Source organism: Salmo salar, chromosome ssa11, assembly GCF_905237065.1.
Source record: "Salmo salar chromosome ssa11, Ssal_v3.1, whole genome shotgun sequence".
In the NCBI taxonomy this organism is placed as follows: Eukaryota; Metazoa; Chordata; class Actinopteri; order Salmoniformes; family Salmonidae; genus Salmo; species Salmo salar.
The window spans coordinates 91,968,162-91,991,424 of NC_059452.1; the positions used below are offsets into that span (position 1 = coordinate 91,968,162).

At 40.1% G+C, this 23,263-nt stretch overlaps 3 protein-coding genes and 1 long non-coding RNA gene across 7 annotated transcripts; 1 reads left to right on the forward strand and 3 right to left on the reverse strand.

Annotated features, from left to right (window-relative positions):
- Positions 1 to 5,025, forward strand: LOC106563552 (uncharacterized). 3 transcript variants are annotated; one of them, XR_001319272.2, is made up of 5 exons: positions 1 to 768; positions 1,212 to 1,361; positions 2,504 to 2,593; positions 4,351 to 4,434; positions 4,793 to 5,025. It is a non-coding gene; the product is annotated as an uncharacterized lncRNA (long non-coding RNA). The 3 variants fall into 3 exon arrangements; XR_006757683.1 differs by lacking the exon at positions 1 to 768 and having other exon boundaries at positions 815 to 1,361; positions 4,720 to 5,025; XR_001319273.2 differs by lacking the exon at positions 1 to 768 and having other exon boundaries at positions 825 to 1,361.
- A 5,657-nt stretch (positions 5,026 to 10,682) lies between these two features.
- tnfsf13 (TNF superfamily member 13) lies at positions 10,683 to 14,054 on the reverse strand. 2 transcript variants are annotated; one of them, XM_014128935.2, is made up of 6 exons: positions 13,695 to 14,054; positions 12,382 to 12,472; positions 12,250 to 12,297; positions 11,787 to 11,908; positions 11,563 to 11,701; positions 10,683 to 11,438 (listed from the first exon to the last, which is right to left on the reverse strand). In XM_014128935.2, exons 1-6 carry the CDS (start codon positions 13,887 to 13,889, stop codon positions 11,329 to 11,331), a joined length of 705 nt encoding a protein of 234 aa, XP_013984410.1. In that variant the 5' UTR covers positions 13,890 to 14,054; the 3' UTR covers positions 10,683 to 11,328.
- Positions 14,055 to 14,657: 603 nt separating this feature from the next.
- LOC106563423 (uncharacterized) lies at positions 14,658 to 17,112 on the reverse strand. Its single transcript, XM_014128981.2, has 6 exons — positions 16,682 to 17,112; positions 16,450 to 16,573; positions 16,254 to 16,329; positions 15,915 to 16,135; positions 15,157 to 15,328; positions 14,658 to 15,056 (listed from the first exon to the last, which is right to left on the reverse strand). The coding sequence occupies exons 1-6, from the start codon at positions 16,707 to 16,709 to the stop codon at positions 14,892 to 14,894; spliced, it is 786 nt and encodes a 261-aa protein (XP_013984456.2). The 5' UTR covers positions 16,710 to 17,112; the 3' UTR covers positions 14,658 to 14,891.
- A 271-nt stretch (positions 17,113 to 17,383) lies between these two features.
- On the reverse strand, positions 17,384 to 20,358 carry LOC106563424 (proteasome 20S subunit beta 6). Its single transcript, XM_014128982.2, has 6 exons — positions 20,182 to 20,358; positions 19,830 to 19,897; positions 19,529 to 19,660; positions 19,157 to 19,286; positions 18,080 to 18,224; positions 17,384 to 17,672 (listed from the first exon to the last, which is right to left on the reverse strand). The coding sequence occupies exons 1-6, from the start codon at positions 20,275 to 20,277 to the stop codon at positions 17,545 to 17,547; spliced, it is 699 nt and encodes a 232-aa protein (XP_013984457.1). The 5' UTR covers positions 20,278 to 20,358; the 3' UTR covers positions 17,384 to 17,544.
- Between the last annotated feature and the right edge of the window lie 2,905 nt (positions 20,359 to 23,263).

A 23,263-nucleotide genomic window follows, 5' to 3' on the forward strand; every position in this document is an offset into this window, starting at 1 on the left:
GTTAGAACTGTATATGATGTGTAAAGGGTTGAAGGTTTTAAACTCAGTCTCTCAACGGATGAGATTTAGAAGGAAGAATTGGTGGACTACAGGATATTGTGCCTTTAGAAGCTTGCTACATTTAAAATTGATTAAATAATTGTTAAGGGATTAACAAAAGGGAACATTTTAATTGTATATGTCCACATTTCTGTGTATGTGACAAAATTTGTGAAACTGTCCTATTATAATTTCCTGTTATTGGGAGTATAATCCTGTGTTGCAAACCCAAAAGGGAACTGAGTCACGCCAAATAACAGGAACTATAAGGATATGTGCTTACCACCCAATGCTTCGGAATTCAGACTGTCTACACTGCACTGTGTAACTGTTATTCTCTCTGAGCTCAGAAATAATCTTGGTTTGACTTGGACTCCAGCCGATCCTCATTTTTATATATCCACCACACATCCCTACGGTGAAGCATGGTGGCAGCATCATGCTGTGGGGATGTTTTTCAACGTAGGAGTGGCTTCGGGACAAGTCTCTGAATGTCCTTAAGTGGGCCAGCCAGAGCCCAGACTTGAACCCGATCAAACATCTCTGGAGAGACCTGAAAATAGCTGTGCAGCGACGCTCCTCATCCAACCTGACAGAGCTTGAGAGGATCTTCAGAGAAGAATGGGAGAAACTTGTCAAGCTTGTAGCGTGATACCCAGAAGACTCGAGGCTGTTATCGCAGCCAAAGGTGCTTCAACAAAGTACTGATTAAAGAGTCTGAATACTTATGTAAGTGTGATAGTTCCGTTTTTTTATGTTTTAATACATTTGCAAACATTTCTAAAAACAACATGTTTTTGCTTAGTCATTATGAGTTAGTGTGTAGATTGATGAAGGAATTTAACATTTTAGAATAAGGCTGTAATGTAACAAAATGTGGAAAAAGTTAAGGGGTCTGAATACTTCTCGAATGCACTGTATACACATACGCACGTAGTTTACAACCCGTACAGTAGGTGGCGGCATGCACCTCTAACAAGAATATGGACTGGGGGAGAGAGAGATAGGGCCAGCAATTGCACTGGGGAACGTTCCTCCGTGGCTGTTTCCGAAACCAAGTGTAGATGTCGACATGATCTGAAGGGTCTGAATACTTTCCGAATGCACTGTATGTTCAGTATATTGTGAGTTTTGACTGTATGTATGACATCTGTCCTGTATTGTGTTGGAAGACTCAGGGATTGAACCCCTGCTACTAGGATTACATCCTGAGTCTGGATCACTACACTACCACTAGACCAAACTCAAACTAGTCATGGAACAGATAAAGTCATTATTTTACAGTTCAACCTGACCAGAGGTCCACATGAAGGAGAAGCAAGGTATGTTGGACCAGTTTTACTCACTATTAAACTTGAGGGGCAGTGTTTCCAGACTCGTATTAAGCCTAGTCCAAAACTAAAACACTTTTAATGGAGATTCTCTATTGAGAATTTGTGGGATCAAATTTTTGGGCAAATCTTTTTAACACCGCAATGTATGCAAGATAAATTATTTTTTTTAAATATATATAGAATTTAGTTTGTACATCACTAGGTTCACCGGCAGATACTTAAGTCTCTTCCGGTAATATCTACCACGCTATAGAAGCCCCAGTTAGCAAGGGACGTAGCTTTGTCAAAGTAAAAAAAAATTCAGTTCAATATTCAACATAGCCTGTTGTACCATGGTGGTAAGTTTATTAGCTAATATCATATGTTGTTAAAGGTTTACCATTGTATATGTTGTGAACTGGGAGTATATCATTGAAATTTCTCTGATGTACAGCGGTATCCATCTTGTGCAGCACAAGTGATTGCAGAAATTTCCCGACCATGCTAAGTTAGCATTGACTAAATTATAACAGATACTACCTATGAATGTTGTAAATATATGTGGTGATATGGCTAGTCAGCAGACATCCAGGCTACAGTACTTTGTTCTGATCTGATGCTTGTGATAAACATTTGAATGATTAGAAGGTTTTAAGTTTTGGACGAGGCCTGCTAATGACACAGCAACACCGCGTGTCGAGCAGTTCAGCAGACCGAAGAGGGACAAAAAGTTGTGATTCACACATGCAGTATATTACAAAACAGCTTTTAGAAAAATTAACAGGTGTTTAGATTTGGCCTTTTTTGGGGTTTCAGACACCATTGTCTAACTCAGAGCTGGGACTGACATCCTTAGCCTAAAATGTGGCAGTTTGTAAAGATAATATGGGTCTATTATTATGAAAATGTGTTGAGGCTAGATACTGCTATTTTACAAGTGTAGTAGTATTGTGTATTAAGTTTGGTTTATTGCAGCCAATGTTTCATCTCCATTTCACTGCCCGACGAGAACATGGTGACACAGACTTAGAATAACGATGTCTCAGATACATCTTTATTTTTGGCAAATTAACAGTGACTCTTTATGATTAATAAGTTTTCAGACACATTGATACTGTAGGTTAGTATGTTTACTATGTGTTGTGTTTCAGGGACCAGTCCAGTGTGAAGACAACCCCTCAGGTGATCCTGGAGAGGTGGTCTATGACAAAGACACATTTCCCATCGGACATCGGCCTCTTGTGAGTAAAGTGTGACAGTTCAGAGACCTTCAGTTCATATCAGCTGTTGTTTGGTTGTCTGACTGCTGTCTGTGAAAAAATAGGGGTAGGGTTGTAGAGAATCGAAGGACTATGAATGTAATAAGAAACCTTAGGTGCTGGCTTAAGGCCGGTAGCAACCACTTTAGAATGTCCGGTCAGAACAAGGATGAGGCGGCTGTCCAGGTTAAGGGGAGTTTAACAGAAGAAGATGTCCGCATTCACACATCACACACATCTGACCACTCATGGTTCATATCACTGAGAATCATGTCCAGTGATAACTGACATTAGCTATGTGTTGTTTAGATGCATGCACAATTAAACATCAGACATACAGGGATTCAGTCCACAGGAGGAAAGGTGCAACAGGAGGGTAAACTGTGGAAGTGCTCATCAGGATAGGGAAAGCACGTTTCTGACCACACAGAGTGCTGGGGTCAGACTAACTAAAACTGAAGTCCCGGGAATCAAGGCTGCTGATAGGCTGAACGAGATGTGGTGATAAGTATTTGGCGTGACCTTGACCAATAAGACATTAACAAAAGTGGGGGTCCTCTGAATAGGAGACTAACACCATACCCAAACCGGCCGCGGGTGTGCGCCATCATGCGCAAATAGATTTTTTTTTTATGATTAAAACCAGTTTTCAGAAACATTGATACTGTAGGTTACTATGTTTACTATGTGTTGTGTTTCAGGCAGGGGCGGAAATCCAGGGGTGGACGGGGGGGGACACGACCCCCCCATCCTGGGAAAAATATGATTTGTCCCCCCCAATATATCACTAAACATAACTATGTAATTTAAATAATATTAATAATACGCAATGAAAGCAATTGTGCTGATTATAGACACTTAATAGCGTGTTAAGTTTCAAAAGATTGCGACCCCCCCAATGCACGTAACTGACGTGAGGTTAATCCAGTCAATCGCACCATAGCAATGTTTTGTTTTATGTTGGCAGGGTTCACACACACTAGCTGAATTTGCAGAGCTAGCGCGCAAATATTAACTATTAATCTAGCTAGTACCTATTCCATTTGTGGCGTCGTCAAAGATGGAATCTTTGCTATCGTCAATTTATTCCAAGATCAGCATGCAGATGATGTAAGTTAGTGCTTCAAAGTCCCTGTGATAAGGTTAGCGATAAACTGAAGTCCAAACTGAACAGAACTACACTCTCTTCTACCATTGTCTTAAATATATTTAATGGTCTCGTTGCAAAAGCTAAATTGTCACAAGGGAACTTTTATTTATTTATTTATTTTATTTCACCTTTATTTAACCCGGGTAGCAAAGATTATAGCAAACACCACTGAAACGGAATTGGTGCTTGCTAGCTTTGCAAATTAAGCTATTGTTGGAAGCCAGCCAATATGAAACAAACTATTAAAATTACAAAAGGTTGCAGCATATGTTGTGTAAATGGTGAACTCATACAGCTGTCAACTCTTGTCACTGCAATCCGTTTCACATTTGCTAGCTACCTTTTAGATCGAAGCCCAAATAGAATGATAGAAGATAAGATGATAGAAGCCCATCTCCTACTGTAAATAACTTACCAGCCAGGTAGAAAAATGGCAGAAAAAATAAAAGATGGACATCAGAGTATTTTTCAGTACACCAAAACACAAAGTAAGAACCCTAGTAGCCTAATATCTCAAAGACTAGTTGATAAAATGTTCATAAGAAAGAAGTGAAATGCTAATGTAAATGTTTCACAATGATGTCATTAGGCAAAGCAGGCAACAGATGGCACACAGACAGCAGAGCTGGGGACAGATATGCAGGGACAGACTGGCAGAGACAGGGAGTCTCAGGTAAGTTTGTTGAGTCTTTGTTTGGCAACATTATGAAAGGTTCTCAATTTTTTGGACTTGTAAAATAGGAACATAATTGGAAAATGCCATGGATACCCCCACTCTCAACTTAAACTGGTGACTGAACTAAGATTTGTTAAAGGCAATGGTATTGCTGTTGTGTAGTTTTGGTTACCGGTAGTTATGAGTACGGCAAACACCTTATTTCTTTGGCTCCTCAATATACATTTACCATATTACAATGTAGGCTATGTGTTACAGCACTACTTTTGCTGTACCCCTCAGGAATTGCTCTTGAGAAAATTTCCTGGAATTGTCCCCTCCAAAGTTGATGTCAGATTTTCGCCCCTGGTTTCAGGGTCCAGTCCAGTGTGAAGACAACCCCTCAGGTGATCCTGGAGAGGTGGTCTATGACAGACACATTCCCATTGGACATCGGCGTCCTGTGATTCTCCTAGATCTGTCCGCTGCCTTAGACACCGTGAACCATCAGATCCTCTCACGGTTAGGTGCCTCAGGCTCTGCACACTGTTGGATTGCAGATTGTAAATTAAACAAATATTTTTTCTAAAATAAAGATTATATTATTGATTGATTGATTATGGCTTTTCAAATCACCCAGTATTGCTATCTGCAGCGTTAGTTCTAGGCAAATGTTGCATTTCTTCAGCCATTCCTGGACCTGTGACCAAAAACGAGCTACATATAGACAGGACCAAAATAAATGATCTAATGACTCTGCCTCCTCTCAGCAAGATCTGCAGAGCTTGGTTGCAAGAATTTTGTATAGTAATTTAAATTGAAAAATTCAAAGCTTTGAATCCAGCGTTGTTTTGTGTATCAATTTGCAGGCACGACATACAAGTTCCTTTTTTCCCCTTCTACTTGCCTCTTCCATTTTTGTGGCAATGCTGCAATTAATTGGTTGTAATTTTGGGTAGAGCAGACATTTCCATATGTCTGTGTTAGCTGCATGTGTGACATAACTCCACCAGTCCTATTTATCATATCATTCACTAAAATTATACCTTTTTTAAACATTTCTTCGAAAAAAACGTCTTTTTTTTATCAATTAGTATATTCGAGTTTAACCACAATATTAGTTGTATTATTTGTTCTGTCTTTTCAGGTGGATTAAACTGAAATTGGCTTGTTTAAAAAAAAAACAATATTTTGGAGATGATTTCCTTTTCAAACACCCAAAAGTGAGCAGGTGTAATCTGAATAAAGGGGAAAAGGCCATTCTTGAACATAGCATGAGACATTCCTACCAATTTACTAGAAAACAAGTTTGGATTTAAGTATAACTTTTGTATGACTGATGCCTTTAGTGAGAGGTCTAATGCTATAATATTTAATCATTTCTGCCCTCCGAATTCATATTCGTTATATAAAGAGGCCTTTTGCCATTCCAAATAAAATGGAATATTTTTTGTTGATATAATTTAAAAAGCAGGTCACTAGGTGTAGGGAAAACCATAAGCAAATAGGTAAACTGGGATATGACTAAAGAGTTAATCAGGGTGATTTTTCCACAAATAGACAGGTGTTTTCCCTTCCAAGTTAGCAAGATCTTATCTATTTTTGCTAACTTTCTATAAAAATGTATTGGTGTGAGAATTTATTTATTTTGGGATTTGTTTCCCGAGTATGTCTCCGTCAGACCATTTAATTGGTAAACTACATGGTAATGTAAAATTTGTTTTTTTTTGTGATCCAATATGTAATATAGTACATTTATCATAATTTGGTTTTAATCCAGAGAGGATAGCAAAAGTATCTAGATCCTCTATGAGGCCGTGGAGAGATTCTAATTGTGGTTTTAAAAGAAAACATGAATCATCGGCGTACAATGACACCTTCGTTTTTAAACCACGGATTTCTAATCCCTTAATATTAATGTTTGATCTAATTTTAACAGCTAACAACCTTGTTTTACTCCTCTAGATAGTTGAAATCTTTCTGAGATGTACCCATTATTTACTATTTTACACCTAGGGTACTATACATAACTTTAACCCATTTTATAAGAGATTCCCCAAAATTGAAATATTCTAGGCATTTATATATAAACTCCAGTCATACTTTATCAAAAGCCTTTTCAAAATCACCTATGAAAACCAGGCCTGGTGTCCCCGATATTTCATAGTATTCTATTGTTTCCAGGACTTTTCTTATATTATCTCCAATGTATCGTCCATGTAATAAACCTGTCTGATTAGGATGAATAATATCTGACAATACATTTTTAATTCTATGCACCAAGCATTTTGCTAGGATTTTTGCATCACAACACTGACGTGTAAGAGGCCTCCAATTTTTTTTAAATAGACTGGATCTTTATATATACCACTTGGGTCCTGTTTCAGTAATAATGATATCAGACCTTGTTGCGTGTCTGATAATCTACCATTTATATAGGAGTGGTTAAAACATGCTAATAATGGTCCTCTGAGTATATCAAAAAAAGTTTGGTATACTTCCACTGGTATGCCATCCATCCCTGGAGTTTCCCAGCTTTAAAGGCTTTAATGGCATCAAGAAGTTCCTCCTCTGTAATTTGGCCTTCACACGAGTCTTTCAGTACAGATGTTAATTTTACATTATTATTAGGAAAAACATCCATACAATAAGTTTCAGTTAGTGGAGATGGAGGAGACCGAAACGAAAACAGATTCTTAAAGTACTTTACCTCCTCTTTCAAAATATAATTCGGTGACTCCATCATTTGTAACAAGTTTCAATAAAAAAAAACTGTTGGTAGCATTTCTATATTGAAGATAGAAAAATCATTTGGTGCATTTTTCCCCATATTCCATCCAGTTCGCTTTATTTTTATAATATATTACACTGGATCTTTCTTGAATAAGTTCCTCCATTTCTTTTGGTTTTTCCTCTAACTTATTCTGTGTCTCTATGGTACCGTTTTTATTGCTATCAACTGTACTGTTAGTCCTTCAATTTCCTTTGTTAATATGGACTCTTTTGATCTAAATAGCTTTTGTTTTATAGATGGGTACTGAATTGCATGGCCTCTAAAGGCACATTTAAAAGTGTCCCATACAATAAGGGGATCTGCTGTACCTATGTTATGTCTGAAAAAGTCTTATAAATTATTCTGTCCTAGTTCTAAACAATTTATCATCTAGTAGGCTTTGATTAAATGTCCAATATCCTCGCCCACGTGGAAATTCTGTAAGAGTAATATATATGCCAATTATGTGATGATCCGACCGCATTCTGTCCCCTATCAACACTTTTTTAACTTTCGGTGCCAGAGAGAATGGCATAAGAAAGTAGTCAAGACGATTAGCTTGATAAGCCTCCACCATGTACATCTCACTAGGCCAGGGTATTTAAGCCTCCATATATCCACTAATTCCAATATATCCATGACATTCATGATTTCCTTAAGTGCCTGAGGGTGATAGTTTGTAGTGTGATTTCCTTTCCGGTCCATAGAGGTATTTAAAACCGTATTAAAATCTCCCACCATAATAATAGAGTCTAGTGTTGCTTATAAAGTTGATAAATTCTTATATATATTTTCAAATAAGATTGGATCATCATTATTTGGACCGTATAGGTTAATAAGCCATATCTGTTTATTGTCCAATAACATATTTAAAATAATCCATCTACCTTGATGATCTGTTTGGACAATTTGCACATTTGGATCAAAATTACTGTTAATTAAAACAGTCACCCCTTTTGAATTTCTTCGCCCATGGGAGAAATACATTTCGGGATGTGACTTCATCTAAAATTGTTGAATGAGTTTCCTGTAAACAATATATTATATTCCTTCTCTTTTAGCCAGGTAAATACTGATCGTCTTTTCTTATTATCTGCTAAGCCATTACATTTGTAACTGGCTTTACTTATTTCACCACTTCCCAGAAAGAGTTGCATCCTGATAGGCCATGTATCGAGCTAGAAAGATCGGCGGATGTACGGTGGAGTTCAAAATCAGGGTCAGTGAGTAAAGTGCTGTTACTGCTAGATGTCATTTTAGAGGTCTGCTAAATGACTTAAATGTAAATGTATATGTAGAGGTTCTTGAGTTTCAGAGGCTTGTGGACAAACCAAATTGTATTCCTGTTAGTCACGTTTAGTAAATTGTTTGACACTAGTGATTTTGCTACAGTACGAAGCGATTACAAAGCTCTACATTGTCTATGACTGACTGTATTGGTTGAACTGAAATCCTGAAAAGCAGTTTTTCTACGTTCAGAGATAACTCAGGGGAGACTTTGATAAAGTTATCAAGCTAACTGAAGAGATGATGATTAAGCATTATATTAGTAATTGGGATGGGAGCGCATCACGGTAGCGAAAACTGCCTGTAAAATTGGCAGACAGTGTAGTCACAACTTCATTAGTGAAAGCATCCAGCATCAAGAGTGACAGTGACCTGAGGCAATTATGGAACAATATTCTAGAAAGACAGATTAATGAGTTGAACTCAAGATTTCAAGAAGACACATAGGGGATCATGCAAGGGCAGCCTCCTTTTCCAAAGAATCCCAAACCTGCGGCCTAAAAGAGAACCTGAAGACCATTTTTCCTCATTACATCACACACATAGTAACTCCGCTCAATGACTCATCCCCTCTGGTATTTAGCCACCGTTATCTTATTGCCTTGCACTAATTTTAGTTTGGTTTCACATTAGTGCATGGAATCTTTAGAGTCATAACAATGTTTCAAAAATAAACAGTCATGATTGATTTGCACTTTCCGCACCAAAGTACGTCCATCTCCAGGGGACAGAACGCGTCTCCTTCATGAGTGGTATGACGGCTGCATGGTCCCATGGTGTTTATACTTGCGTTCTATTGTTTGTACAGATGAACGTGGTACCTTCAGGCATTTGGAAATTGCTCCCAAGGATGAACCAGACTTGTGGAGGTCTACATTTTTTTTCTGAGGTCTTGGCTGATTTATTTTGATTTTGCCATGATGTCAAGCAAAGAGGCACTGAGTTTGAAGGTAGGCCTTGAAATACATCCACAGGTACACCTCCAATTGACTCAAATTATGTCAATTAGCCTATCAGAAGCTTCTAAAGCCATGGCGTCATTTTCGGGAATTTTCCAAGCTGTTTAAAGGCACAGTCAACTTAGTCTATGTAAACTTCTGACCCACTGGAATTGTGACAGTGAATAATAAGTGAAATAATCTGTCTGTAAACAATTGTTGGAAAAATTACTTGTCATGCACAAAGTAGATGTCATAACCGACTTGCCAAAACTATAGTTTGTTAGCAAGAAATTTGTGGAGGGGTTGAAAAACGAGTTTTATTGACTCTGTCCTAACTGTATGTAAACTTCTGACTTCAACTGTATATGTAGCAAAAAAACTGAAAAAAACCCCACAAAGATATTTGTCCTCCGATGAGGGGGGTGGTGGAGGGGTTAAAAATAGTAATAATAATAATAATACATAAAAAAATAAACACACCCACACCCACTGATTGGATGCTTTGAACCATCTGTATATATCCTTAAAAACAAATAACACCTATTATCTATCTATCTCTCCACACCTCTTCTCACGTCCTCACCCCATTCTCTCCTGCCCTCTCATGTCCACATCTACACTTGGTTTCGGAAACAGCCACGGAGGAACGTTCCCCAGTGCAATTGCCGGCCCTATCTCTCTCTCCCCCAGTCCATGTTCTTGTTAGAGGTGCATGCCGCCACCTACTGTACGGGTTGTAAACTACGTGCGTATGTGTATACAGTGCATTCGAGAAGTATTCAGACCCCTTAACTTTTTCCACATTTTGTTACATTACAGCCTTATTCTAAAATGGATTAAATTGTTTGTTTGTTCTTATCAATCTACACACTATACCCCATAATGACAAAGCAAAAATAGTTTTTTAGAAATGTTTGCAAGTTTATTACAACTACAAAACTGACATATGACATTTACAAGTATTCAGACCCTTTACTCAGTACTTTCTCAGCAACGCTCCCCATCCAACCTGACAGAGCTTGAGAAGATCCGCAGAGAAGAATGGGATAAACTCCCCAAATACAGGTGTGCAAACTTGTAGCGTCATACCCAAGAAGACTCAAGGCTGTAATCGCTGCCAAAGGTGCTTCAACAAAGTAATGAGTAAAGCGTCTGAATACTTATGTAAGTGCAAATTATATCTGTTTTTTATTTTTAATACATTTGAAAAAATTTCTACAAACCTGTTTTTACTTTGTCGTTATGGGGTATTGTGTGTAGATGGATGATTGAAAAAAACAATTGAATCAATTTTAGAATAAAATTTAACTTTAACATAACAAAATGTGGAAATAGTCAAGGGGTCTGAATACTTTTTGAACGCACTGTATTGACCACAAGAGGTCCCTGTTGGATTATACATCAGTCTTCAATAGACAAGGATGGCAAACTGAGAAAGTTTAATTTAGCAGAGGGAAATTCACAATGATGCTGTACACTCAACAGTACTCATATTGGGTCACCACTCACTGTACTGTTTAGAGCTTGCAAGAAAGACATTCCACTGTACTTGTGTACATATCATTAAAACTTGAAATTTGATATTGGGTCACTGTACTACTGCACTATTTTGTTTGCTTGATTAATATCCTATGTATTTTTAATCATGGAATTCAAACATTACATTGTGCACTTTCCAATGCTAAAATAGGCTACATTTTGTGATATTTGGTAACTGTTCTGTATCAGGCTACCACAATATGAGTGCTGAAAGGAAAACACTGGCTGAGTAGTACTTGCAAAATGTTTGATATTGATAAATTTATTAAATATCAGGCAACACAATGCAGTAGGTCAGCATGTCAGGTTATTATAGGCAGTGATTGTAGGGTTCTGGAGAGACATGGTTTTGTGTTAAATCGTCACTCAGTGTCAAATCCTGAACATGCCAAGGAAGGTGGAGTGAGGCTTTAGGACAAGCCCAGCAGATTTCCTGGGAATGGAGAGTTCCAGAGTGGATCCTGGCTCCAGGTAATGGACACCTGGGAGAGAAACACCAGTAACTTCAGCAGTGGGTGTAGTAGTGCTGTAATTGTGTTCCGTATTATAAGTAATTCATTTGAATGTCGTTTGTAACACACGCTGGCCGGGGTTGGGTCGACTCACCGGCTGTGTAGCAGGTGTTTTGGGCCACAGTGATGTTGCTGGGCATGCTCTGTATGCACTTCATCAAGATGGTCTCAATACCATGTAGACGCTTCTTGATCACATGACCCATAGTCCATGTGGTGTCTTTATACAGCACCTGTACACAAACACAGTGATGGTATAGAGGGACCTTGGCTTGACCACCTCTCAAGAGATGACAATGTCTAGTTTTAATAGGCTACCTGACTGTAGATGAAGTAAGTCCCTTCGGTTACCACGGTGACTTTTTCTCCAAAGACCTGCAGCCCCTCCCCTAGACGACTCAGTCCTTGAGCCCATTCTACCAGAGTGTAGTCATCTTCATCTGAGACAACATAGTGGTTAAAAACATGGAGTATTTGTATGTTGGAGACAAAATAATGTTTGAGAGTATTGTAGTTAATGCAAAGCGCCGTTTATACCGGGTTCTAACATGCATCCTTTTTCCAGATGTTGTCCACATTCTGATTGTGCCCACATTTTTAGCCAGGTGTAGACAATTAAAAGATGCACAGTGATCTAATTTTGAAAATATCTTATAAGTTTAAACGGGCATGATCAGGACAAGATAAGGACGCATGTTAGCGGCAGGTATAAACAGGGCTATAGCGTGTGTGTGTGAGAAATGTACAGTATAGATGTGAAGTCATTGCCCATTTGACTCACCATATGAGTGTGATGACAGAGGAACAAGGTGAAGAAAGGCACTCCTCCCTACTGGATGACATGGAAATTATAAATGATTAAGTAAATTGTGTGTGTGTGTGTGTGTGTGTGTGTGCGTCGGAAGGGACTGACCAGTGCGCCGCTGTCTCCGTCTCCCATGTCTTGAAATCTCCCTCTTTCCTCGAATTCCATTCCATTGTGTATGTCTGTGAGAGTCAGATATCTGTGTCAAATGCCAGATGACATCAGATGTGAACCTCATAGTGTGACAAGAATCCGTTGTTTCAGATATGTGGTAAACAATCAAGTAATTGTCATCCTTTTCCAGACTTCAACTCCATTGAGAAGTGTGGTGGATAATAAACCTTATTGCTGGAACTCCTAAGCATTAATAACTTCAAAATAGCCCAGTAGCCTAAGAATATTAATTGATGATGTCTCATAAGTTCTCAAAAACATACTTTACACATCAGCTGATAGCGTGATAGGAATCAAATGTTTCAGATATGTAGTAAATAGGGTTGGTGTAGGTTACTTTCTAAATGTAATCTGTTCCAGTTACTAGTTACCTGTCCAAAATTGTAATCAGCAACGTAACTTTTGGACTACTCAAACTCAGTAACATAATCTGATTACTTTATGTTACTTTTGGATTACTTTCCCCTGATGGGGCATGGGATGGGGCATGGGGTGGGCAACTCCAGTCCTCGCGGGCCTGATTGTCACACTTTTTCTCCATCCCTAGCAAACACAGCTGATTAATCAAATTGCATTCTGAAATGAAGATCATGATTAGGTGATTATTGGAGTCAGGTGTGTTAGCTGGACCTGGGGAAAAACTGTGACACCAATCAGGCTCTCGAGGACTGGAATTGCCCACCCCTGCAAGACAAAAAGGATCCATCAAATGCATTTGGTGTGTCATCATAGTAGTCTCTGTCTTGTGGTCAGGCTGAACAAACTTTAACTTTCACCTATTTTCGATGCTGAATTGAATGTCATTGAGGAAACCGAAAGGTATGATAATGTATTTTTTCACAAACATCCTTTCTGGCTTTAAAAGTAATCCAATAAATAATCATGTAGTTTTTCAAAAGTATCTGTCATCTGATTTCAATATTTTTCCAGGTTATTTTGTAATCACATTACATGTAACAACTACCCAACCCTGGTGGCAAACAATTAAGTCATTGTCATCATTTTCTAGACTTCAACTCCATTGAGAATTGTGGTGAAATAGGCCTTATTGTTCTAAGCATTAGCATCTTGATTCCTTACTTCAAAATCTGAAATTTCCTAGTGGTTAGGCCTAGCCTAAGAATATTTATTGACTTCTTATAAATTCTCGAAAACATAGACCTACTTCACATCAAGCAAAGTTTCACAATAGTGTTTTATTTTTCGTGTAGCCTATAACCTATTAGTAAATGTATGAACTCACCTACCCCGCAGCGCGAGATATCAGTAGATGATTCCTTTATGTCCCCGCACACCAGACTGGTCCACTGACGCAGCTCCCGCAGTTCGACCTGCATCTCTCTGACCCGGTTGGACTGCAGGACCATCAAGCAGGCCAAGAACAGCGACACAGCGTACAGCAGATATGAGCCATGAAAATGTACTGTATAACGGTTGGTCATTATGTCACACAGGCGATACCAACTGTTACGAGGATGAGGGGATGGCGTCCTTTTTCAAAGAAGGCTTTGTCAGGGCCGTAATGATCCCGTTACAATGTGCACTTTCACTTTCTTAATGTCATCATCCCATCATTTGGAAAACGATGACTCATGCAGTCTCGGATTACAAAACTGCTATGAAGACCTGGAGGACGTGTGAAAACAAAGTGATAGGCTACAGTAGGCCTACACAAGGCCAATAGGACTATCCTACATTGAAGTCTGAAGCTAAAGTTAATGTCTTTATTAAATGTTTGTACTATTTGTTTTGAGAAAGGCAGTGACCAAGACAGGCAAGTGGCTCATAAAAATAACTGATTGTAATAACTGGATGAAAAGGGAATACAGTTCAGTAGGTTTGAATCACTGTTGACTACATTATAATTAAATAATGTATATATGCTTGGCTTTTGAGGGAAAAGGCTTACTTTACAGCATCCTTGATAGCCAAACATAAATACATGTACTTCTAGTCAGGCCTATGTGCTTGTCTGGCTATGACAGAACAAGGTCAAAGGGTCCTTTGAGAGATGGACTCAGTTGAAGGCTGATGCCACCAGTCTCACACTCCACTACCTCAAAGACCGCCTCGCCAGCCCTTCAGGAACTTCTCAGAGGAGAGGGATGGGCTCTGTCTGTCAAAACAGGAGCAGGGTGAGCAGCCAAGTTAAACCCTTTTTTTCTTCTCAAATTAATTTCTTCATATAACGCTCCCCAGTTCAAGACCATACTAGTCACACTGGAATGTTATGTATTTATTTACTTTTTTTCATTGCTTGGCTATCCAGTATAAAATGAACTGACCAAATGTTGTACATCATTTTTAAGCGGTAAAATCTGAACAAATTAATTGTAACATTGCAAAACATATCCCTTAAACTCTGAATCTGATCAATACAAACTATGAGCCCTTATACAATGTGAACTCTACAAGTGCTTTGGAGAAATGTCACAAAAATGTAATTATTCCTCTGGAGTGTGCCCAATGCCCCAAAATTCATTGTGGGACAGACGAGGGCCTTGCCAACCCCCCTTGGCTTGTCTATCAGCAGTTGCCAGGACAAATGACATCATCGGATTTCCTCCAGGAGCAAGATGGGATGCTTGTTCAAATCCTCCAAACAGACCCTGCAAAGACATCACAGTAGAATAAGGGATATCCACATTTGCTTCCTCAATTCCAGTTACTCTTAAATATAATATCAGTCAGTGAGAGTTGAGTCCATACCTCCTGCTGGGTGTAAGGATGAGTGAGGGTTGGACTGAGGTAGTCCATAGCTTCATCCTGCTTCTCCACTGTGGTGCTGAAAGTCATGCTGCTGTCCTCTGCTTGCCTATGGGAACGGCCCTCTTCTGCCTTACACCTGGGTTTGGAGCCCCACCAACTCCCCCGCTTCAACCTGGGACATGAACGTATTTGGGTTCATTTTAAGAACTACTGTTCTATATTTAATGCTTATCGTCCAAAGGCAACCAACAATGGTAAAAGTAGGAATAATGAGTTTTTCTGTTTTATTCAGTCACCTATGATATTCTACTATGACTCAACAGCCTTTCAGAGTTGCCTTTGTAGATTTATATCCCTGTGCAGCACATGGGGATGTGTGAAACTTAATCCTCAGCCTGAAGGGTCCCCACTTGCACCAGCGAATAGCTACAGTAGCTTTTTGCGTGGCGCTGACTGGTAAGAAGGTTCAGGAGGGCAGTCACGTGTCCTAGCAAGGCAGAGTTCCCGCGTTCATGCCAGGTATGGGCCAAATCGGTAAGAAGTGGTATTCGCTAAGCAAGCAGCATGATGTCCTTTACACCTGCACTGAATGCATAACCACATTTCTGCCCCCATGGCATCCAATTAAAATCAGTTTCCCCTCATTCTACCCTGAGGGCACAGTAAAACCAACAAGTAATACCAACGAGCCACAGGCTCAGGCCATCCATCTCCAATGTCCCCTCTGCACTATCTAGCATCAGAAACCTTTCACTTACTGGTCAATAGAGCTCTGTCTCCTGCGGAGGTCCCCAATGTGCTGCAGCACTGCTGCCACCCTGGGTTGCACCACCTGACTGCCCTGTGCTGCACCCCCTGTCCTCCCCTTCTTCTTCCGGCCCATCAGTTCCACTGGAGAGGGTAGCTTTCCTAGACCCAGCCTTCCCCCTTTTTTAACTCTCTGTCCTTCTAGAGGTGATCCTGCCATGTCCACGCCAACCTGCATGTAAACATAATGGCAAAAAATCTGAAAACGTTTTACCTCAATCGTAGGATGTGCCATTTTAAAAATGACAGCCACAGTGAAACACATGTTTACCAAGTCTTAGGGTACTCACTAGTCCTTCAGATTTATTTGAGAACATCTGCATCTGAAATGGGCTGTATGATGTGGTGGGCTCAGGAGACACTTCACTAACGAACAGCATACAGACCTCTATCAGTAAGAGTGAATTTGACTGGAGCATTTCTGAACCTTGATGTGTTTATAAAAAAAGTGAGATTGTTGGTGGTGAAAGTGAAGAGGACATCCACCTTGGCTGACATAGAATCCTGTGCCAGAAATGTTCTCTACTCTGTGACAAGGAGCTAGACTGTGGGGGGAGGGCTAGGCTCAGTCTCCATCTCTGAACACTGACGCTGCACAACCTTGGACCTCCTGAGGGTGTGAAGAATACAACACAAAGCAAGCTTCATATTACCTGAAATAATGGCTTATCTTCCAAAAAATAATACGTCCTGAACTCTTGCAACATAAGCAACTCACTTGGCAAACGAGAGGAATTGATCACCATCTTCTGCCTCTGGTTGTTCTACCGGAGTAAAATGCCCAGCATTATTATTATTTACTCTGTCTGCTAGGTGCCACATTGTTACCCTGAGAGGGAAGAGCAGCTGAAATACGAATACTAATGTAGAATGTGACCTTTAATCAATTAATAATAGTCTTGAAATTAAACTATTGCCTGGTATCCTAGCCAATACCAGAACGGCCCTACAATAACAACGTATTTTACTAGGCTAAAGTTAGCCAGCCGGTTTCCAATCCAGCCTGCATTTAAAAGCCAACAAACGATATCAAAGTCCCGCGCAAAACGTGAGCGCGTGCCATAAAAACGTCAGCAGCACGCGAGGAAAATACACAGCAGATCAACGTAATAGATCTACTCCTTGGCATCACCTCCTCAAGTCCCATCGCCTGCGCATGTAACATTTGTCGGGGTAGTTTTTGTTAAAAGTCCTCCCCATGGTGTCTGTCTGCATTCCTCACTATACATCTTGGAAATAGTGTTGTGCTTTAGTCTTCTTCCAACTCACTGCAATGAAGGTGAGATCACCTCTGAAAATGTTATGCCAATTATCTCTTCCAGTTATCCTTTATAGTCTGTCTTGTGTGCAGTTTCACTCAATTTCCAAGAAATAATAGCTAATGCAAAACAGGCCTGAGAGATGGGAACACAAATGTATCTAAGGTTCAGTATTTTTTTTATTGCATGACAAATCTTAGTTTGCAAAACAAAAATAAATGAGACACAAACACATGGCTTTCCAAAGTCCTACACTGCACAGGACTAGGTATAGCGCTTATGTGGATGGACTTGACAGGGGAACTTCCCCTCTGCTCCTTGTCTAGGCGTTGGAGAATTTGGGCAGCTGGTTTCCCAGAACAACCCGTCTCTCCAGGCCCTCCTCTGTGATGGCTGCCAGACGAGCCACTCCTCCACTAGAACCGTCCCGCTCCATGGCCAGCGCCAAGGCTGTACGGAGAGAGGGACATTAACAACACATTAACAACACCTAGATGTGACCCGACAACCAACATATTACATATCCAACTATTAAGTATTTTCAGTTCAGTTGTCATGACCTATGGTGGAAGAGAGATTAGAAAAGCAGCAGCTGAAGAGATTTGAAACAGCCTAATGACAGTGTCAAGATCATAGGTGGGCTACAGGGTCCGCTGTGCTTGTGCAGGCAAATGTTCCTTCCCAACAGATTCAAATGATCTACTTATCAAGGTCTTAGATTTTAAACAACGCTATTAGGTATATTTCAATCAGCTTTGTTAGTTCAGGGCTCAAACAATTGCCTGCAAACACTGTGGCTCTCCAGGATTGGAATTACCCACCACTGTGCTAGACTGTCAACCTCTGGTCTTACTCACCCTGGGTACAGAAGTGAAGACACTCCTCCTTGGTCATCCCAGGCTTGTAGTTAGAATCCATGAAGCCATATATGTAGGAGCTGCCAGAACCACCTACTGACACTGGCTGCCTCACTATCATACCTCCCATTGGGACTGTGTACACCTGGGTAAGAGGAAAGGGTCACTGTAGAGTCAATCCATGTAATCTCAGCAAGCCATGACACCCACCACCAGGGGCTAAAATTTTAATTTTTGATCACCAGCCACTGTGGCAGGTAGATAAAAAAACATCTACAAGACACTAGATTTTTTTACCAGCCAAAAGATGTTTTCACCATAATTACATCAAAAAACACAAAACGGATGACCATGCTTTGTAATGTTTCTAAAACAAGAAATGTATTAGTAAGAAGTAATGTGGTATATTGCTAAATTTCCATTTATTTTTGGTGACCTGAGTCTTTTAATCAAAATATCAGAGACTAAATGTTTAGCTGCCCCTTTAAGGGTGTGAGTTTACCATGGTAACGACACCACTTGATTCCTGTCACGATTTGAGATCTGACTAGTGTGTCTGCACTATCAGTTGAAGCAGAAGACTCAAACTCCCATTGAAAAACAACTGAGCTTGAGGACTAAATGTAAATTGCCAAAAAACATAAGGACAAAGTCTTACATAGTAGACTTTTGAGTAAATTAGACAGCTCCCCTGTCAGGCAGTGTTCCTGTGCGAGGTGGGATATAGTATTCCTATTTCTTTGTGTAATTAATATTTATGAAACAAAACAGCTACTGCAGAATTTTTCTAACCCCAACTCACACGTGCTCATACTTTACTATTTTGTTTTATTTGCGAATGAAATGGTCTCACTGTAGAGCCCTGCAAATTGACCAACATGGCTGGTGAAAGACATTCTTACCCACCAATACCCAGATCTTCCCACATTTGGCAGGTGCTAATTTTATACCCACCATCCCAGATTGTTCTGAAAACCTTTCTTTGCTTTTTGTGGTGGAATGAACCTACACATTTCTGAGACAGTGGGAGAAAAGTGGTTGGAGTGTATGATCCAAATACAGATGCTGGGAACTCACCTGTCCACCCCTTCTTTTGTCCCAGCCAGCCACAATGATGCCAGCCATCAGCTCCTCTCTGTATCTGTAGCATGTCTGTTTGAAGAGATTGGCTGCCGTTTGCACAAGTGGAGGCTCATCCAGCTCAATACTGCAGCAGGCACAGAGGGAGATATATTTCACAGTGAATAAATATAGAATGACACTCAAGAATGGTATTTCACTGTGCTTGTGCATGTACATTAAAACTTGAATCAGACACTCAAGACAATATTTTGATAGTTCTCAAAGCACTTATTTTATCCTGGGAGTGATATAAAGATAGCCACTATATAGCTGTGCTGAAGAGTTTTTTATCTTTGTGTAGAGGTATAGCCATATAGGGTGTATTACCTGTGAAAGCCCAGCTGATAGGTGACTATATCAGCAACAGCCTGTGTGTCAGCTGCAGAACCAGAACGGCAGCAGAAGATGCGGTCGTGAATGGGAGTCAACTTGTCAGTAACTCGATTGGCAATGTAAGCACTACAACCAGTTGGGGAAAAAAATAACGATTGGGAGTATTAGGCAGTTCTAGCTATAATGTTTTTAAACACAAAAATGTCAATGGAATAGAGGCCTACTTAATCAGCAATCTATTTCTATTAGGTCAGGAAGCCGGTAAGACGCAGCTGCTTGATTTAACGTAACTTACCCTGTTGTTGTTCTGGAGTCCGCGCCAATCACAACCCCTCCATCAAACTCCACTGCCATAATGGTAGTCTGCGATTAGACATGAAGAATCAGAACATTTTTGCTTTATTTATGTGAAAATAATCCCAATAACATTATGTAGAAGAAACTGTAACGGCTATCTGGCTACCAACATAATCAGCTGTAAAATGCCGCCATAGCTAGTTACATACATGGCGAGCGCTTCTGCAGTCTCATTGTTAGCTAGCTAGCTAGTTAGCTGAAGTGGCATGTATGTAAATACCTCTCTGTTCAGTTTGGGCAACGCATTCAAACCTATATAAAGTGAACGGTGCTATATTACATTTTCTCACCCCAGTGCTAACTTCTTCTTGTGCCCACTCTGGCACCAAATCAGCTGTACTAAAAGCATTTTCGGACCGGTTCGCTGACATATACGCAGTAGCCATCTTGACAGTTGATGAAATAATGTTCTTCTTCGCTGGTCTGGTTTAACATATTATGTTGTGCTGACTATCGCCACCTGTTGGATTGCATGAGAATAACAACTTCAAAATTCAAATCAAAATCAAATCAAATTGTATTTGTCACATGCGCTGACTACAACAGGTGTAGTAGACATTACAATGAAATGCTTACTTACAAGCCCTTAACCAACAATGCAGTTTTAAGAAAAATACAAACAAACATCAGAAATATAAGTAACAAATAATTAAAGAGCAGCTGTAAAATAGCAATAGCGAGGCTACATACACAGGGTACCGGTATAGAGTCAATGTGCGGAGGAACCAGATAGTCGAGGTAATTGAGGTAATATATACATGTAGGTAGAGTTATTAAAGTGACTTATACATAGATAATAACAGAGAGTAGCAGCAGCGTAAAAGGGGGGGGGGCAGTGCAAATAGTCTGGGTAGCCATTTGATTAGATGTTCAGTAGTCTTATGACTTGGGGGTAGAAGCTGTTTAGAAGCCTCTTGGACCTAGACTTGGTGCTCCATTACCGCTTGCTGTGTGATAGCAGAGAGAACAGTCTATGACAAGGGTGGCTGGAGTCTTTGACAATTTTTAGGGCCTTCCTCTGACACCGCCTGGTATAGAGGTCCTGGATGACAGGAAGCTTGGCCCCAGTGATGTACTGGGCCGTACGCACTACCCTCTGTAGTGCCTTGTGTCGGGAGGCCGAGCACTTGCCATACCAGGCAGTGATGCAACCAGTCAGGACGCTCTCAATGGTGCAGCTGTAGAACCTTTTGAGGATATGAGGACCCATGCCAAATATTTTCAGTCTCCTGAGGGGGAATAGGTTTTGTCGTGCCCTCTTCATGATAAAGGTGGGAGTGCCAGTTCTAGATGATAGTCAAATCATGAATTTAGCAAATTCTAGATTTTCAGTATCTATGTGCAAGCCTAATGCCAGACTTTCTTTGAATTATTATTGTATGCTTTGATAACAGGATATGAAGGGAATTCTCAAATATTCTCAGTAAGATTATTTGTGAAACACTGAACCACTCTCTGGTATTGGATCGGCTACAACTATTTCTAAAGGCGAGACTGAATTTTGCTCCAGGGATTTTGCTATTGATTGGGATGATGGTTAAAACATGTAGTGTGATTCATGGGGGACTGAGGAAAAGCTTTGCAACAGTGAGCTTCAGTACTGTATAGATGGGAGTACTATAAAAGAGCAGCAGATTTGATTTGATTTGACTGCAGAAGATAGAAGTGACCATTAGTGTTCTGGCCATTCATTCAAACCATTCATTTTTCTCTTTTTTAACTTGAATACATTACTTTTACTTTTTTCAGAAAAGAAGGTCTGCACAAAGTTGAATGCAACTCTAAACTACCATTTCTAAAGACTTCTGGTGTGAATACACTTGATTGTGTTACAAGGACTATGACGCAAATCGCCATTTTTAGGCAACAACACCCGATATTGTGTATTTTAAGCTGTGAGAGAGCCTCAGGCTACCCACAGATGTGATGGTGGTGGTACTCTCGCTGCATTGCAGATGTAGTCACCGTGTCCTCTGGCTGCTCCTGTGCCCTTCCAGGTCCATCCTGTCTCAAACAATCACATCCGCTTTCTTATCGTGTGTGTGTGTTTGTATTTGCAGGCATCTGTGGGATTATCAAAGTGCCAGGTTCTTACATCTCTTTACAGTTATGCAGCAGATAATAATACTAATAACCGGCACTGCAGTGGAGGCTGGTGAGGGGAGGACGGCTCATAATAATGTCTGGAATGGAGTAAATGGAATCGTATCAAACACATGGAAACCACATCTTTGATGTGTTTAAGACCATTCCATTGACTCCATTCCAGACATTATTATGAGCTGTCCTTCCCTCAGCAGCTTCCACTGCTGCACTGGATTAGCCTAGATAGTTATTTGAGGGCATCAAATTGGGGATGAAGCACACAGACGCACACTCATATGTGCACATTCATTTTGTTTGCAAAAGAAAATGCCTCAATCATCCAGACTGACCTCTTCTTCTGTGCCTTGAGGCGCAGGTCAATATAGGCAAACGGCGAATAAAATGTGTTTTAGGTCAAACTCGTGTAATGTGAGTATGAAACAACCTGAAATGTACTCAACTGCAGTCCTGGAGGCACTGAAGGAGAATAAAGGCCAACCCATTATTTGTGTTTAAAACAGCCTAGATCCTAGTAATGCATTCACACTGGCTCTCTCCCTCGCTATTAGTAACCATGGTTTCCTAAGCTCTAAGGTGCCTAGCTGTTAGAGAACCTTGGGGTCTGTAATGTTCAACGGGAAAAGAGAGATTGGCCTTAGCCAGCTGCCAGTGTGATTTGAGTCAATCAAAAGAGCGCTTAGAGAAGCTTAATCCCAGATAATCGCCACTGCAGCATAGACCAGGACTAACACAGCATTGAAATAGTCCCTACTGCCATCTCCACAAGGCTAACTGATGGCCCTGCACAAGACAGACAGATCAAAAATAGACCTACTGATAAACACTCAAACATCAATGAGCTTTGAGGGAATCACTGAGTTTTTCTGTATTGATGCTTACTCATTCATTCATGCATTCAAAAGCTGTCATCAGTCAGACCTCACATTGTATCCAAACAGAGTTCCAGATACCTTTAGGCATAATCATATTTTCCTTAGTTTAGAATAGTAACCTATATCTCAAGTAAAAGTCAGGCTGATTTACTGAGGACATTTGTTTCATAAAACATGAGATTTTTATGAGGGCTCAGGGCTATTGATCGACAATGTCTCCCCAAGTGTGTGTGTGACAGGCTCATTACTTTCCGTCATTACTAAAGCAGTGTTCACATTGGCAGTCTGAAGTAACCCAAATCCTATTTATTTGCATATCCAATTCAAATCTATTATTTTTCCTGCAGTCTGAACAGCCAAAACGCACATGGAATCAGATAGTTCAAGCCACATT